General features: G+C 39.4%; 1 protein-coding gene and 1 long non-coding RNA gene across 6 annotated transcripts in view; one reads left to right on the forward strand and one right to left on the reverse strand.

The window, feature by feature from the left end:
• Positions 1–19,268, forward strand: part of LOC137352557 (uncharacterized) — a 175,338-nt gene that overhangs the window by 16,160 nt on the left and 139,910 nt on the right. The window lies entirely within an intron of this gene.
• c38h15orf61 (chromosome 38 C15orf61 homolog) lies at positions 9,535–18,883 on the reverse strand. Of its 4 annotated transcripts, none has more exons than XM_068018144.1 (3): positions 18,833–18,883; positions 16,348–16,686; positions 9,535–15,596 (listed from the first exon to the last, which is right to left on the reverse strand). In XM_068018144.1, exons 2-3 carry the CDS (start codon positions 16,682–16,684, stop codon positions 15,469–15,471), a joined length of 465 nt encoding a protein of 154 aa, XP_067874245.1. In that variant the 5' UTR covers positions 16,685–16,686; positions 18,833–18,883; the 3' UTR covers positions 9,535–15,468. The 4 variants fall into 4 exon arrangements, with proteins under 4 accessions (XP_067874245.1, XP_067874246.1, XP_067874248.1 ...); XM_068018145.1 differs by having other exon boundaries at positions 18,819–18,865; XM_068018147.1 differs by lacking the exon at positions 18,833–18,883 and adding an exon at positions 18,580–18,799.

A 19,268-nucleotide genomic window follows, 5' to 3' on the forward strand; every position in this document is an offset into this window, starting at 1 on the left:
CACATTAATTTTATTGTTACTCAGATATTTATAGGGGTGGCAGAAACAATTATATAACCCCTGAAGCATTTATGTTTAAGTCCAATCATTAGCATAGGCCAAACCAATTTTGTTTAGTGCACTGGCCTAACCTCCTGCGTCTTGGTATTTTTCACAGTCCTTTTCTACCATCTGTTTGAAAGGTATCTTCTGGGACAATATCCTGGGCACATCATTTTCACATATTTATGCTTCTATGTAGGACAAGATGCTTTGGATACAAAAGACAGAAAACCCAAGCACAAAAAAGAATCATGCATTTTAAAAACTGCTTTAATTGCTGTTTTAACATGCAATTAGCATTAATAAACAATGTAATTGAACAGGATACTAAGCCCTGTGAATATTAATGCTGGTCTGATTTTCAGCCCATTGACTGCGAATGGACTGAATCTAGCACAAATATAATTTTAATCCATTTTTTAAAAAATGTTTTTAGAGGGCAGATGCACAGCCATGTTTGGTTCCTTGACCATATGGACCATGAAGGTCACAGGCTTGATCCATGGTCTGCTCCGTTAACTGAACTCCACAAGGGTGGACATAATAAACTGCTTCCGTGTCCCCTGTACTTGGGAGCATGAATGCTAATGAGTCGTATAATGGATTCCTGCAGCAGTCCACTACCTCACCCAAGTGGCCCTTTTTCATGTATCTTATTCAGTATCAACGAGCTTGGATACATCACAGTTAACCCCAGTTTTGTCTGCAATTAACATCTGAATGGCTTCTTTCTCTTCATAGTTTACAAAGTATTTGCAGGACAGAAACAGGACAGTTGACCCAACAAGTCCATGCTGGTGTTTATGCTCCACAGGAGCCTCCTCCTACACTGCTTTATCTCATCCTATCAGTATTTCCTTCTATTCCTTTTTCCCTTAAATGTTTGTCTAACTTTTCCTTATTTGTCTCAACCACTCATTGTGGTAGGGAGTTCCAATTTCTAACCATTCTCTGGATAAAGAAGTTTCTCTTGAATTCCCTATTGAATTTATCTTCATTAGATAGAAATCAGGATCAGGAACTTTGGGGGCAATTTTAACCTTACCCGTCAGTTGGGAAACTGACAGGATTGGGTGCAGTGGTGGTTTTATGCACCAGTCGATTTTACTCTTCATTGAAATGAATGGAGAGCAATATCAAGTGAAGTGTAAATCAGCTGATCCTATTAGTTTCCCTGGTGGTGAGTTAGGTTAAAATTGTCCCCATTATTTCTGCCTTGGCTCAATGGTAGCATCTTTGAATCAGAAGGTTATGGGTTCAAAGCTGATTGCTGGACCTCAGCATATAATCCAAACTGGCATTTCAACACAATCAATAGTACTACATTGTCTGAAATGCCATCTTTCACATGAGATGTTAAACTGAGGCCCATCTGCCTGCTCAGCTGGGTAGAAAGATCCCGTGGCACTACTGAAAGAAAAGCAGGAGAGTTCACCTGGTATACCAGATAACAATTGTCCCTCAACCAGCACCACCAACACACGTCAACTGCTCATTTAATCAGATTGTTCTTTCCAGTACCTTGCTGTGTGCAAATAGCTTGCCATGTTTTTCTACAAAAACAACAGTGACCACACTTCAAGAATAATTCATTGACTGTCAAGAGTTTTAGGACCAAACCGAGCCTACCCCTTTACCTCTTTTGAAATGTATTCTTTGTGCCGAGGAACCAATGATCCTGTGTGTTTCATATCCCATGTTGGCTTTGCCAATACTGGATAATCTGATTGTCTTTATCATTTGGGAATTGTTGATACAACATGTTTTTATTTCTGTCTTTATTGTCTAGTTTGCACAGTCTCAATTTTATTATTTACACAAATCTATAATAAAAGATTTTTAAAGAAAATTATCTCTGGCTACCAAATTACGACAACATTTGTTCACGGCCACAGTTCTTGCAATGTTCAACTATTCCTCCATTCACTACTGAAACGTTAAATTAAAAGTACTGCCCACCTCAACTTGAGCCAGAAAAAGTAAATAAACTCAGATGACTCCATTTAATTATTATCCTTTATTATTGTGACTGGGACTTGGGGAAGTCTCTTGTGCAACAAGATCAGAAAATATAGCTGAAATATAGTGATTAAGGCCTCAGTTCTATCGATTGTCTAGCTTAAGTAATTTTTCATTACTTACATAAGATTTAATCAGGAATAGTATTTAAAGATCTCTGCCTGGCACAAGTCATTAGCATGTAATTGAACTCAGAAGAAAGGCTGTTAAACCTATGTTGATTACCACCTTATCTTTGAAAGGCAATTTAGACTTTCAATCAGAGCGACAAGTTTGATTGTGTAGCCCTTATTGGACATTGATCTTTTGGCAAAATGCAGTTACATTTTCCGTTAATTTACAGTTACATGATTTCAGCTCCGATACCCAATACAGTTGACCCAGGCAGTGTGTAATACTAAGCAGCTATTTAGTTTAAGGTTCTCTAGCAGTCATGACTGTTAAACTAGAGAGACTGAGACAAGCTGCAACCTGATCGTCTGGGACAGCTTAGGTTTAAGCACTTTGGGACAATTTTTCCATGTTAAAGGAGCTATATGAATGCAAGTTGTTATAGTTTGTGAACTTTACGATACCATCGATCCACACCAAAACTGTGTGATTCTAATATAGAATACACTCTGTCGTGATTTAAATGACATCACAAGGAATAAAACTTAATTTAGCAGCTAGCAGTAACTATTCTGATTTAAAATAGTCTATTCAAAATTATATGTGCCTATTCAGCAGGGAACTGCATGTGCTTTTTCCCCTTTTACTTTTCAATGAGACTTGAGCCAATAATGCAGGTTGACTTTCTAGTGCAGTACTGTAGGAATGCCGCACTGTCAAAGGTCTTTCAGATAAGACGTTAAACCAAGGCCCCATCTGCGCTCTCAGGTGGAATTACTCCGCAGAAGAGCAGGAGAGTTTGTCTTGGTGTTATGGGCAATATTTATCCCTCACCCAACAGCACTGAAAAACATTAGATAGCCATTATTTCACCACTGTTTGTGGGAGCTTGTGGCACGTAAATTGGCTGCCACATTTCCAGCATTACAAAAGTGATATACCCCAAAAGTACTTCACTGGCTGTAAAGCACATTGGGACATTCTGAAGTTGTGAAAGACACTATAGAAATGTAAGTCTTTCAAAGTATAATACCACCGGTACAGCAATCTATGTCCAGTTAGCCATTCTGCATATCTGACGCTGGACAGCTGGTGTCAACAGACTAGCAAACCACAGCCATGCCTGGTCCTGTCCTCATCCAATGTCCGTGCAATATATTTTGGAGTAGGGGGTCATAGGAACAGGAGTAGGCCATTCAGCTGCTCAAGCCTGCTCTGCCATTTTATTAGATCATGGATAATCTATATCTTAACTTCATCTACCGCCTTGATACTGTAATCAAGTTTTGACATTTTCAATTGACCTAACCGCAGCAGCTTTTCTGGGGCGAGTTCCAGACTTCTACCACCCTTTATGTGAAGAAGAGCTTTCTGACATCACCCCGAGCTCTAATCTTAGGGTTATGCTCCCTTGTTCTGGACTCCTCCACCACAGAAAATTGTCCTATCCGTCCATCTGGTCACGGGACAGTGATCAGGAGTGCTGTGGCAAATCAATTCCTCAACTGTTGACATGGCTAAGATGAGTTAACCCCATGAGGGGTCAAATCTGGGACCTTTCTGATCTGGATGACTCAGTACCACACTGGACAGTGGAATTAACCACTGAGCCATTGTGGTAGCAGCAGTATTGCTAAGTCTGAAAGAATCTGCATCTTAAATTGGATAGCAAAATCAAACTATTCTGACATTTCTGTCAAAAGATATTTAATACTGACCTCCAAAGTTATTGTTAGACTCCAGGAAATGCTATCTAGCACAAACTTACCTCCATCATCTCATATAGCTTACTCTAGTTTCAGTAATGTGAAATTACTTGTGACTGTATACTGGAGAGTATGAAGCAAAGAATATAGGATATCTCACTAGTGACACTGCATTCCCAATGTTCCTTCATGGATACAAGGGTCCTTTTAATTCAGGTGCGCTGGAAGTTATGAAGCAAAGAAAGAACTGTAATCTGTTAATTTCCTATTCCTTTATTCTATGCAGTTACTGTTTCTAAATCATCTATTTGCCTAATTCACCTCCAGCTGAGATCAGCTAAATGGCTACAGAGAGGGGATCAAGCTTGAAACCTTTCTAGTCTAGTCACATTGTATCTACCCACTAAGCCATTGAGGGAACTAATAATAGTGAATTTAAATGGTGATACAGTTTTGTGTAGTGCATTGGTAATTTTTATTAGCAAGGAGGCAATTATGTATACCTTTGTAGGGTGTATACTATATACCAACAACTTGCATTCATATAGCTCCTTTTAAGGTAGAAAAACATCCTAAACCACTTCACACAGGCATAAGGAAAAGAAAGGCTACTGAGACAAATAAGATATTAGTATAGCTATAAGCCTTCAGATGTCAAGAGAAACATCTTTCTGGTAGACAGCAAAAGATTGTACTTTTGCTGTGCTTATATGTTAATATTGGCATGTGAATAAGAGAAGAATAGTTTACATGGACATAGGATGTGTCCATACTATGAAATTTCTTACATTTTATTGGAAAAATTACCTGCCCATGGATTCAGGAATGAAAACCAAGAAACAGGCAGACAAATCTCATAGCAACTTTAAAAGATACTAGTGGATCTCCTGTGGCATTGCTCAGGGCAAGGCAGGGGCCACTATTTTGAAGCAGAATGTATGCTGTATAAACATGGATGGATTCAAAGCAAATCAGGTGGGATAGGTACTTTCCCTATGGAAGATAGTATTTGGTATCATCAAACCAGCAGCTTTCAATGCATGAAGCTTACTATGAAAATTGACTTGTTAATCAATGTGGCCTTTGTGTGTCATTGAGACCCAACAATCTCAAACAAGTGGAGCTGTTGCTACTTATGAGAACTGTTTAATTGTTTCCTTATTTTTTTGGAGTACTTTGACAGTTGGGAAAGAGTACAGGACAATTATCAAGACAAAATATAGGGAAAATAGCAGTGTGCCAGTAAATTATTACAGTGGTCTGGGAACACTGCACAGATATGCCTGAGTGAAGATTTCATTTAAAGTATGAGCCTAATGGGATGCAGTCATAGTTGACAGATGAATTTCAATGTAAGTAATACCGTGGAGGCTGAGTTGTGATCTCAATTACATCAGACAGGTGGTGAGCAGGTTAGTTTCCAGACACTTACCTTGTGTTGTTGTTGGAACAGACACCAGGCAGCAACGATGAGAAACTTTACTTTTTCCTACAGTTAACTGTTTAAAAGTGCAATATTGTTCTATTAAACTGTCTTGCAGGTTGGTTCACATATCACACAATGACATAGACTTGGGTGATCTCATTGTGGTCACTGATCATGCACATGGTGCAGACTCTTTTATCACAAACTTACCAGTAGAGTTCCCATTTAATGCAATAGGAATGGATGATGATTTCAAAATTAATCCAACACCAAAAATAACGCATCAACCTTCAGTCCACGTGAGGAGTATAAAGTAGCTTGCAATTAAGAAAAGGCAACTTGACTCAATCTGCAGGCTTGTTCTTTGATCAGGCTTATCCATCCTCAATTACAACTTACTATATGATAGTGCCTCCATTATTCTTTAATTCCCCAGGCTCCCAGAATTAGATCCTTTCTTTATATTAGTCTGTCTTCTAACAGTTCATAAATCTGTTCCACATAGCAATCTTTATAATGGATTGTCTGAAAAGTATTAGAAAAACTTGTGATTATGGGAATAATTTATGATTCATTGTAGGTATTAATTATAATTCTTCAGGTAGCACTTCTAGAAGCTCCCAGTTAATGCCTTTCTGACTGAAAGCTAAATTAAAGGACAGTATGGATGTGTCATAATTTTTACATTATAGAAAAAATATATTTAGTAGAGAACACTTTGCTTTCCTGATGGCAATTCTAATAAAAAATTAACCCCTCAGTTATTTCAGTATTATGGAAGGACTGATGCTTGTTCTAACATAAACTTATAGGACTGACTAACAGCTTACTACAAACAGTTACTCTGATGTTTTCTGTTATTTTCCTTTTGTTTTTCATTTTCTTTTCCTTTCTTCCAGTTTTTGTAATCCATTCTCTCCCTTTATCTCTCCTCTTGGAGGCAGCGACTCATGTTAGTTAGTATACAGTTCCATGATTGCCAGCAGTCCTTGGGTACTTCACCCAAATGGCCTACTTTCATCTGCGACCTTGGACAATGAGCATTGACAGACTTTTTAAACAAATTTCAGTCTAATCCAGTCCTCACTTGATGCCTACATCTGTGCTTTCCAGCGGGGCATCACTGAAGAATTATCAGGAGTTGGGACCCAAGCTAATTTGTCACCTGCCTAGATCAGGGACAGAGGCCAATTGTGGCATTCTACTACTGACCTTTGTGCATTCACCCATGATCCAAGGAGAGCAATTTTTCCCCTTCTCTTATTTGCTGCAAGTTACCAATATTTCATGATCATGAAATTGCTAAGGGGACTAGGTGTTGCAATGGTGTAGATAATGACTGCAGACCTCTGTTTGTGGACTTGAATGCAACCCAGACTGATGGGATGAAAGTTTCTTCTGTTTGTAAATTTAAAGGGCCCTATAAGATATTTTCAATTTCAGCCTAATTCCTAATAGGGAAAGGTATGGTGCCACAATGCAAACTACTGAATGCAGCACCAATGGACAGTTGCCCTCAACCCCCAATCCTACCATATGTATACCAGTCCACAGTGGCTGAATGATGACTGTGGTAAATGGGCACACCCCACCATGGTGAGATTAGGAATAAAACAAAAAAAGTTTTACTCTTCACTGAACTCTGCTATGTCTAGGAATACCCACTGCTGACAGTGGGTGGCTGAATGTATAGGAATGTATTCCACTTTCTAACAACAATGTCCCCCTTTGAGCACAAATATCAACAAAAAATTGAATTATTTTCCTTATCCAAACCTCGGGCCAATCTTCAAACTGCTGTTAACTATACCTTACAAGGTCTGAATTTCCTACGTCAGAATTCCCATTACTTGTCACTATGTATTTCAAACTACCAGGCTACAGGATATGAGCATAAGAAAACATGTACTTTCAATACCTCAGTTGGTACAGCAACGGAGTACGGTTGAATATCGACAAAGAGAAGAACAAGAGAAGGTCAATCAGCCCATTGAAAATGTCCTGCTGACACCACATAAATTACACTGTTGTGGACTTACCAACTTATTTAATCTCCCAAGGGAGCTGGATAAACATGGGTAAATCTGAGGGGGAAAAATGAAATTACTTCCTGACCCCAAAGGCAATTGAGCATAAACTCCTGGATAATTGTTGTATTAGGACAAAGAAATTGAATAATAGTCTTCAAAACAAGGTCAGAACTACAGGGATCTTTGTTAATGACTGAAATGAGTTATTATCATGAAAAGTGATTATAGAATCATTTATATAATTAAGAGTCTTGTATCTAGTGCACTTGTGTCGATTATGAGAAAGTGCCCATCACATTTTATTGTGCCACACTTGCAAAGTGTCCAACACTCTTGGAAAAACCTGATGGCTGCAGTTGACAAACATAAATCAATCATTTTCAGTGGAATGACACTGTTTGTCTCAAATATAATTAAACAGGAAATAAACAAGTAATAGTAGTGAAGGAACCATACAAGAACAGATCAGCAACACTAAAGTCTATCTGAATAGCCAGGAAACAAGAGATGGGCGAGCAATAATACTGCTCAAATGTTTTCTGAGTGTGTTTTCACATCACTAACATATATTTTCTTAACATCAGAAACAAAAGTAAAATCAAGTAATTTGTAACAATGATTAAAGAGGCATCCATTCAGTGTTTGGAAGTTTAGAGCAATGTTTCACTTGAGGTCTAACCCCCTTTCTGAGGCTCAAGGTTTGCAATTAGCAATGTTTTGGGGGTGAGTCCTCTTTCTGATAGGCAAGCTGAAGAATGTAACTCCCAGAATCCAGCTTAAAGCTACCATCTTGTACTCAACCAAAGCAGGTTGCCAGCTAACTAATAAAATTCATGCCATACTACCCCAGTGGTCAGTTTTGCTGGCTGTCATGAAAGGGAACAAACACCTCTAACTTTTCTTCATGGTATAAAACAATTTTAGTGGTAAGTAAAGCACCAGAATTTCTTTCTATTTGGCATTAAGATATATAATCTCAAGACCAGGAGCCATAAATAAAAAGATAGTCACTAATAAATTCAATAAGGAATTCAGGAGAAAAAGAGCAAAGAAACAGAGCTGCAGGGACAAGATAATTTGAGAGGCATGTACAGAGAGAAAAAGAGATAGGCAGATAGAAGTGAAGGCAAACATGATAGAGACAGATAAAAAATGGAGTGCAAGTTAAAACAATACTGATGCATTTTTCATTCAGTGACTACAACGGGTGAAAAATTTAACCTTTTACAGAATTTTCTAAAAAATTTACCATGAGCTATATCATTAACTTCTATATCTGTCATACTTAAAAGAATCATAATTGTAAAAAATAAAGCCAGTTATTTCATGCTGCTTTCTTCTGACTTGGAGCTGTACATTCACAAGTAACTATCTAATAGGCACCAACAGCGACTGATCCCAACGTGATTTCACAATGTTTGCACAAATGCAACTTTACAGCCTTAAAGAGACAAACTGTCTAAAATCAGCTCTACCGTAGGAACTGAATGGTATACTAGGCATCATAATATAGCAGTCTTGTCATTTTTAAACATCGCGCCATCTACAGTATCGGCATACGTGAGCGATCCACTAATGCTATATAATACAATGTAGAACAAATATCCTTAGATTCACCTGGGCAACAACATAGGAGATAGGTTTTTCTTTTTAAAAATGTACTGCTATCCATTTTGGCCGCATATCTGAGCCTTGTGCCATTCTGCTGCACCAGTTTTCCAATCTCTACCAAGACTGCTCTATAATTGATGCCAATAGCTAGCAGGGTCCCAAACTGAATCATCCTGCAATTTCGCTCAAGTAAAAGCAAAGGCAGATGCTGGCAATCTGAAATAAAAACAAAAAAAGCTGGAAATACTCAGCAGCTCTGGCAGCAGCTGTGGAGAGAGAAGCAGAGTCAACATTTCAGGTCTGTGACCCAGTTCTGATGAAGGGTCACTGACCTGAAACGTTAACTCTGCTTCTCTTTCCACAGATGCTGCCAGACCTGCTGAGTGATTCCAGCATTTCTTGTTTTTGTTGCTCTTTGCTGAGAGCTGACTCCTCTGAATCAATGAGAAATTGCGTTTCTTTGGCCTTCGATGACTGAAGCATGTGAGCCCAGAGCGCATAATGAACCCTTTCACTGATGAGGAATAGTACAGCCTACCACTGTGTGTGCTAGACCTCTTGAAATGATGGACAAATAACACTAAGACAGAAAATATATTTATTAAGTAAATTAAAGAACAAAAAAGCATCAGATTTCACTAACTTATAACAGTTAGCCTACTATTCCTTTTTTAAATAAATGTCTTGAATCTCTTGTGGATCTCGGATCTAGATTGGATCAGGCATTATAATTGAGAAGTTTTCTTTAAGATGCTCATAAGACTGTTCTACTACCACGAACCCAGTCGTGGTCTGACAAAATAGAAATACACTTCGATGGTTCATTGCTGATGGCTGCAGTTATGTGCTTTGAAATCTGCACTGAGATAAAATATTAAAAATGTATCTATCACAATTGAATAAAGGTCTCATTCGCAAATATGTTTTAAAGGCACGGGGGTGACTGGATAAACACCAGCCAAGCAGTCCACATCCCTTAAGGGAAATAGTCAGACTGTGAGATCCTTGTTTGCAAGATCAACGACAACAACTTGCATTTACATAGCACCTTTAACATAGTAAAACATCCCAAGGTGCTTCACAGGAGCATTGTCAAACAAATTTTTACACCAAGCCAAATGAGACATTAGGACAGGTGACCAAAAGCTTGGTCAAAAAGATAGAATTTAAGGAGAGCCTTTGAGGAGGAGAGAGAAAGCGAGAGAGGCATAGAGGTTTAGGGAGGGAATTCTAGAGCTTAGGACCTTGGCAGCTGGAGGCACGGCTGCCACCGGAACAATGAAGATTGGGGTTGCCTGAGAGGCCAGAATTGGAGGAGTGCAGAGATTTCATAGGGCTGGAGGAGGTTACAGAGATAGGGAGGGGACAAAGCCATGGAGTTATTTGAAAACCAAGGTGAGAATTTTAAAATTGAGGCCGAGTATACTTGATGGTCCCATGATCATTCCTAATTACGTCTATCAGGGTAAGCTGTTTTCCTGTATTTCTTGAATAAAAAGCCAAGCAAATTTCATTTCCCATAACTTTTCTGTAGCAATGCATATTTCCCTCATGAGAAGAATAATAGTCACCAAATGTTCATAGATATGAATCATTGATGTATTTTCTGGTCCAGATAAATGTATGTATTCTGTCTAGACTACCTGCTCCTAGCTGAGCTATGACCAATTTAAAATGGACACAATTCTGGCAAGCTATAAATTCCAGGATAAAGAAAAATTAAAACATAGAATCTCTTATGAATTTCAACAGGACAGACCTTAAACTTATTATTTATAATGAATGGTTTCCTAAAGACTGACCAATTTCCTCTCCTCCTCTTGTGACATACTGGGCTATCATTCTGTGGATACTGATCATCTCTCAGTACCTAGTGGGTAAAGGCATGGCCTGTGTAGTACTAAGCTGTACAGACCAGAACGTACCAAGTTTGATTAGTGATCTGTACTGCATTATTTAATTTCAACCTATTGAGGTGCTGCAATTAGCCTCAGTACCCTTACGTGAGGGAAATCAACTATAGTTCAAATGCAATTTTCTATTCACCAACAATTGCTGAAAAGTATTTGTGTATGTGTGGACACTGGATAAAAAAGAAGCAAGAACTTGCATTTATATAACACCTTTCATTAACTCAGGATGTCCCAAAGCACTTTACAGCCAATGAAGTATTTCTGAAGTGTAGTCACTGTTGTAATGTAGGAAACGTGACAACCAATTTGTGCACAGCAAGCTCCCACAAACAACGATGTGATAATGGCCAGATAATCTCTTTTGAGAGACTAATATTGGCTAGCACACCAGGAAGAACACTCCTGCTCTTCTTCAAAACAGCTCCATGGGATCTTTTATGTCGACCTGAGAGAGCACCTCAGACAGTACAGCATTCCCTCAGTACTGCCCTGGAGTATCATTCTAGATTTTGTGCTCAAATCCCTGGATTGAGGTATGAACCCACAACCTCTGAGTCAGAGGTGAGAGCACTACCAACTGAGCCACGGCTGACATAGCATTGAGTTATGATGGCCCAGTTTGACAGCCTGCCAACATCTTCACATAAGCTACTTGGGCAACAACAGGTGCAAAGACATCTACACTGAAAACTTGCATTAAGCAAATGAATTATACCGCAGCAAAAGCCAAAACCTTCAGCAGAAGAGGCAGGTAATCTGAAGGAAAATTGCAGCACTAAAGTGCACAATAAGTCGACATATAAAAGGAAGCATAATAATGTATAATTTGCTATTGCAATATGTATCACAGTTTTAGGAAATCAACCATATCATTAGACAAAGTATATAGATCTCTATTTCCTAACTGTCAGGTCCCAGTTAGTGATGTCATTCTGCTTTCCTCCAATTTTGCATTGGAAGCAAACAATCTTGTCTGCAATTAACTTCCAGGACCACCTGAGACTGCACTGCTCACATTAAAGCAATCCTCTTTATCATTGCCACTCTTTCTTCTAAACATCCAACAATAGATGAGAAGTGAACCTTAATGAAGGGGGCTCTCAATACTAATCCCCTGAATGATATGATTATATTCCAACCCCTGACCTCCGTCGGCCTCCAGTCCATCCTTCACAGTGATCAACACCAGGGGTGTGCAAGGTCTATCGACTTTCATGTAATACGAGAAATTATTTCAGTTGGTTAATTGTTACACAGTGGAAGTGTTAGGCAAGAAATCAAGCTTGGTTTTTAGTGCTGCAAGCAGCAGAGAATTGCTTAAATCAATACGGTAGTTTGTCAGGCCTATTCTCAAAGGAGACTGCCCATCACTGTGCAGTCAGGATGCCCCATTGTCTGTCTTTATTGAATAACAGGTAAGCAAAGTCAGCAATGCACATTATCAGAAATCAAACAAGCTCGCTGACAAGAGGTTCAGTCTCTCACTGAAATGCTACATACACTGATAATTAAAAAACATTTTATCAGCTTGTGCTCAAGATGGGAACCCTCAACAAGTGCCACTGACAGGGCTAAATGCCAATGAATGAATACGATTGTACTCTAAAATGAACGTTTACATGCCTAAATGTAGTGATTTCAACTATCTGCTAGGGCTGTTAGTTAACACACTTTTACGTGAGAAGACTTGTCATTTTAAAAACATTACATTTCCTCTCCACTGTCATCCAGCTGGTTGAGACTGCTCTGACCTATTCTTATCTATCTAATTGTATCCTGAGTATCACTTGTAATGGCTTCTGTTCCTGCTCCTGTACAGTTATCTCTGGTGTCCCCCAAGGATCTATTCTTGGCCCCCTCCTATTTCTCATCCACATACTTCCCCTGGGCATCATCGTCCATAAGTGCAGCATTAATTTTCACGTATGCCGAATACACTTAGCTCTATCTCACCACCACCTCTCTGGACTCCTCCACGGTTGCTAAATTATCAGACTGCTTATCCAACATCCAGTACTGGATGAGCTGAAATTTCTTCCTTAAATGTTTTTGGTCCACAGTCCAAAATCCATTCCTTAGCTACTGACTCCATTCCTCTCCCTGGCAAGAGTTTGAGTTTAAATCAGTCTGTTTGCAATCTTGGTGTCACATTTGACCTGGAGATGAGCTTCCGACCAAATACTTGCACCATCACTAAGACTGCCTATTTCCACCTCTGTAACATCACCCAACTTCGCCCCTGTCTCCGCTCATCTGCTGCTGAAACCTTCATTCATGCCTTCCTTACCTCTAGACTTGACCATTCCAATGCACTCCTAGCTGGTCCCCCTACATTCTACCATTCGTAAACTTGAGGTCATCCAAAACTCTGCCTGTGTCTTAACTCGCACCAAGTCCCATTCCCCTATCACCCCTGTGCTCACTGACCTACATTGGCTCCTGGTCAAGCAACATTTTGACTTTAAAATTTCCATTCTTGTTTTTAAATCTCTTCATGACCTCTCCACTCCCTATCTCTAATCTCCTCTAACCCCACAACCCTTCGAGATACCTGTGCTCATCTAGTTCGGGCCTCTTTAGCATCCCCGATTTGAATCATTCCACCTCTGGTGGCTGTGTCTTCAGTTGCCTAGGCCCCAAGCTCTGGAATTCCCTCCCTACACCTATCCGCCTCTCTACCTTGCTTTCCTTCTTTAAGACACTCCTTAAAAACTACCTCTTTGACCAAGCTTTTGGTCATCTGACCCAATATCTTTTTATGTGGCTTGGTGTCATATTTTGTTTTATAATATTCCTGTGAAGAGCCTTGGGATGTTTTGTTACGTTAAAGGTGCTATATAAGTTGTTGTTAGAACAGATGCAATTATGATTTCTAGCTCTTAGAAGAGATTCTATTAAAACTCTCAAGACATCCCAAAGTACATCATGTGCAACAAATTACTTTGAAATGCAGACACTGTTGCAACGTAGGTTAACACGGCCATCATTTTGTGCACTGTTAGATCCCAAAAACAGGAATAAGATGAATGGCCAGTTAGATGGTGTTAGTTGAGGGAGCAATACTGGCCAGGACACCAGGAGTATCTTTGCTCTTCTTTGAATACTGCCATGGAATCAGTAACAGACAGATGGAGCCTCAGTTTAACATCTTACTTAAAGGACAGTACCTTTGATGATTCAGCATTCCCTCAGTACTGCCCTGAACTGGTTGTGTGGTCAAATCATGAACCTACAAACCTTTTGAAATTGAGTCAAATGTGCTTCCAACTGAGCCCAGCTCACACTTTTACAGTTGGATGGAATGTAAATAAAAACTTTATAAGCTTTTGAAATTATATCACAATATGAAAACAATATTTACACTAATATTCCTTCAAGAATTTCACACTAGCTATTTACACAAGAATAAAGCAGTTTTAAAAATAATATTGCAGTCTTGGTGAGCATTTATATTACTAGTTTGAGCAGCTGGGAGCAATGTGGAACTTGCAAATCTAAGTTATACTGTTAGGCTCTGCATTCCTCTCTGCCCAAGAAAAATGGAGGTGTGTGCTATTGACTCTCCACTAACATTGTAAAGGATAAAAGTGAAGCTTAAGAAGTCTGCAGGAAGCTGAATATTTTATTTCATAGTAGTTATGTAGCAGCAGGTGCTAAACATCATCAATGTGGGATTATATCCTGAAGATGATTTCAGTCAAATTTTAATTGGAGTTTTCAACTCCAAATTACACTGTATTGTTCAAGTCAATGTGGAGCTGAAACTGATTAGCCTTGATGCAAACTATATAATTTAACTGGCCTAAAATATTTAGGCAGAAATTGCAACTGATGCTTTTCTCATACAAATATACCAAATGAGTATTGTTGAAAATAGAGACATTTTGTCAAAGCTTTTTGTCTTGCACTCATCAGGACAATTGGAAAGAATACCAATGTAAGCGAAAGCAACAATTTATACTGTATGAGAAGAGACTGCTGATTGGTTGGCGAGTGGACTCTGGTTATCGCTACCTCTCATCTCCATTAAGATTAACTGGCTTTACTGCTGGCAGATGTAATAGGATTATGAAAATTTGAACTTGAAATATTTCAAACCAAAGTAAGATTTAATGGAGACGAGAGAGAGGAAAGAATTGCTTATAAAGTGAACCAGTGGGCAGCATTATAGAGGAATGGTTTTCTAGTGCGCAGCCCCACAACATAAAGCTGTCTACAACTTATCACAAAAAATAACAATCTCACTCACAGGGATGGCTAGTTTGAAGGCCTATTGCTGTGATGAAGGGAATTTCACTCTGCATCCAAACCAAAAGTTTGCAATATAGGTACCAGCTGTGAAAATGAATTCAACTCTAAATCCAGTGAAATATGCACCTAAAGAAACTAGGACCATATAAATGATATTTCATTTGAAAGACCATGCTGTACACCAGTAGTGATATCATGTTGTATAAAACTCTGGGTCTAACAAAAGACACACTTGTCTTTTAAGTTTTTTGCAAAAGAAATCTGGAGACTACATTTTATTTACATTTTACAGATAAATATTTTTCAGTTATCGTACTAACTCTAAGTCTCCTCCTTTGTGAGCTCAAGACCAGTTGCATTTAGTGAATGGCTCTTTTATCTTCCTTGTAGAGAAAGTAGACGTTCACTGGACCAGAACTGGTATGAACAGTCTCAGTGACACTGATAAGAAACCATGCACCGATCCCATAGGCCAAACAGGGCATACCTGTATAGTTTCAGGAAGAAAGTGGGAAATAAACAAATGGGTTACTTTGTTCAGCAAATTCATCAGTGCATTAGCCGCATTCTCATTTCAGTAAAGTTCCAATTTTTCACACGTTTCCAAAGCTGTCAAGTCTTACTCAGGCACTGATCCACAGCCTCGAGTCTCAACATCTCCAGTACTCTCCTTGCCAGCCACCCCACCTCCACTCATAAATTACAACTCATTTCGGAATGCCACTGCCCATGTCCTTATCTAATCAAAGCACCACAGTTCCATCATCCTGGTTCCAATGGCTCTGTGTACCTTTCCGGATCAATTTCCAAATGCCCATCCTTCATTTCAAATGTCTCTATGGATCGTCACCCCACCTCACCTCATTCAGCTTCTTGTCTCTGCTGGTTCCTTTCACTTCTCTGGCACCATTGTCCTGTTTAGTGCTCTTGTTCCCTATGCTCTACGTCCCATCACTGATGGCCATTCTTTCAGCTATCATGCTCCCTAATCAATGCAACTCCCTCCCTAAAAGCCTCCGCATTACCCAACCCCCTTCTGCTTTCAAACGCCTTCTCAAAACTTGGCTAACGCAAACCCCTAATTTTCTCGCAGTGGCTAGTTTTTATCTTCTCTGTAAAGTGTCTGGGACATCTTTCCAAAATTGAGGAACTCAATACAAATACAAGCTATTTCTGACTTTATAAATATTTTTACAGCATTAACTGCCAGATTAGATTACAATCCTCAAAGAACTCACCCAGGTTAATAACTTTCAGTACAGTGAAGAACCTGTTCTCTGCTTCCAGGTTGCATCTGGGTGCCATGGAGCAGTGGTACTTGATGTATGGGAAACAGCCCGTTCTGAGGATGTGGTAATTGATCCCTTTGACATCCCAGTTAAAATGTGAGAGTCCAAACTGGTCATTTTCCACAGAGCTGTATTTAACAAAGTACGATGTCCAATGGGGGAGCTTTCTCTGAAGTAAATGTTGTGTTAGGACATCAGATGCTTTGGGTTTTGCAATACTGGAGCCAAAGGAAGGAAAGATTATTTTAAGTAGGGCACCATGAATCCTCTTCATTACCACAGCCATTGCTGTAAAAAAAATTCAAAGTATGTTATCCACAGAGCATTGTTATTGAGAAATATGGACTGTAACCATTTTTGAAGACAAATTCTACACAATAAAATGTCAGAAAAGAATGAATACTTGAGAATAAGCGCAAAACTGAAGGATACAAATATGTATCGTTCTGCAGAGAATACTCCACATTAACTATCAGCAATTCGTTCCAACTGTTGACAATAGACTATCAGAGGAAGTCTTTTGATCAATTGAGAGGCTTGTGCATTTCTGCAACTTCACTGATTTACCAGAAGTGAAATCTTGTGTGTTAGCACCAGGAGCAGCACAAAACAGTGTGGTCACTGAGCTAATTTAGTATAATGATTTGAACACACATGAAAGAAAAATCACTCAGGCCACTCTGCATCTTGTATAACACTTTTAATTAAATCACATCAAATTGTTACCACCACCACTAACAGTCTTGTAGCTACCAGATTTGGAAGGACAAATTCTACGGCAATACGGTTTGCCTTTTTTCACTTACGGTGGATATATGAAAATTTTGCATTACCATTGTTGCAGTTCAATTAAGTCACAAAAGCAGCACTGTTAAACATCGACATCATTCACAACAAGAATGTTTACTCATGAGTCTGCCTGACCCAAAAGCCATCACCTAATCATGCACAGCCCGCCCTCTGGTTGTGGATCCAGGCCCGTGCTCCAAAGGGTTGGAGCAAAGGATCCAGCAATTTCTTCATGGGCTAAAGAAGTGGGGCTCCTGGTTTGGATAAGAGGAATTAGCCAGTGAACCTGATTACTAATCCTGTTTGAAAGGGGCATCTGGGTGGACTCAGCTATGAAGCATTCCAGGATCAACACTCACAATCTAGGCTCACACAATACAAATGGCCTCTTGGACAAAATACTGGAGAGAAAACAGCAGCCAAAAGTAAGTCATAAGAGAAATATTGATATGTGTAGGCAAAACTAGATACTTAAAAATGTATTGATATATTTGTCTTTTTAAAATAAAGTAGCTCTTTGTAGAAGCCCCACTCCATGACTTGTGCACATAATCTAGGCTGACATTCCAGTGCAGTACTGAGGGTGTGTAGTACTGTTGGAGGTACCGTTTTTCGGATGAGACATTAAATTGAGGCTATGTCAGCACTCAGGTGGGATCCAAAAGATCTCGCAGCACTATTTTGGAGAAGAGCAGGCGAGTTGTCCCCAGTGTCCTGGCCAACATTGATCCTTTGTCCCAGACTACCATAAAACATTTTTCATTGTTAATTTATCTGGTGTTAGTGGAATCTTGCTCTGTATGAATTGGCTGTCAAGTTTGCCAAATAAGTAGCAGTGACCATACTTCAAAAATTGGCAGCGAAGCATTTTGGGACCTTAGTGAAAGATGCTACATCATAGAATAATACAGCACAGAAGGAGGCTATTAGACCCGTTGTGCCCACGCCGGATCCTTTAAAGAACAATCCAATTAGTCCCATTCCATTAGTCTTAACCCAAACCCTGCAAATGTCCCCACTCCCCCCACAAGTATTTATCCAACTCTGCCTTGAAATTTACCATTGAATCTGCTTCCACTGCCCTCCCAGGCAATACATTCCAGATCATAACAACTTGCAATGCAAGAAAAAATTCCTCCTCATGTCACTCTGGTTCTTTTGCCAAATACCTCAAATCTGTGTCCTCAGGTTACTGACCTCTCTGCCACTGGAAACAGCTTCTCTTGAGCTGTTTATATATTTGCAATATAAATGCAAATTCTTTCTTCCTAAATGGGCCTGCAATCCATCACAACTCTGGTGGCCCAGTCTGATTAATCTCCTGTATGGATTAATCCCCGTTATTGCTGGAGCCCAAGTACTGATTGAAAGCTCCCTAGTCCTGATGCATACCTAGTATTGATTGGTGGATTCCCAATATTGATTGATGGATCCCTAGTATTAATTGATGGATTCCCAATATTGATTGATGGATGGATCCCTAGTATTAATTGATTAATCTCCAGCGGTCACTCCCTCTGATCTTCACTCAATTCTAGTGACCCTCCCCGGTGTGGAGACCGGGAGATTACCCGCAGCGCTTCCTCGCGGCTCCTTCTCCCCCTTTACCAGCCCCAAAAATTCACATTTACCCCCTTTCCGTTACCATGGCATCTTCATCCCCTCCGTACTCTCGCTCCCAACAGCTACAACTCCTCCGCTCATCGGTTCCGCCCGGACCTTTGGTTCCTACCCGCAGCCAGTCTGCACGTGGAAGGAAATCCATCATTAAAAAGTTTGTGAACAATCCCTGTGACCTCCAAAACACATCTACGACAATCAGAAGCTTTTCAAACTATTGCTGCAAATATATTTTTTCAAGATTTGGTGCACGCCCGAATTATAAAATTAATATTTCTCTTTTAATCTATTAGAAGATGTTAAGTCACAAGGAGAGCTCAGACAACTCAAACTGGGCTAAATCAGTTTGGCATTTCTCCTGGTGAAAATAATGTATAATTTTTTAAACCTCGGCTCTGACAAATGCTTTCGATTTTAATGGTTAGATTATTTTTTAATGTTTCGAGTTTTTTCAATGTATT

This window comes from Heterodontus francisci, chromosome 38 (genome assembly GCF_036365525.1).
Source record: "Heterodontus francisci isolate sHetFra1 chromosome 38, sHetFra1.hap1, whole genome shotgun sequence".
NCBI lineage: Eukaryota > Metazoa > Chordata > Chondrichthyes > Heterodontiformes > Heterodontidae > Heterodontus > Heterodontus francisci.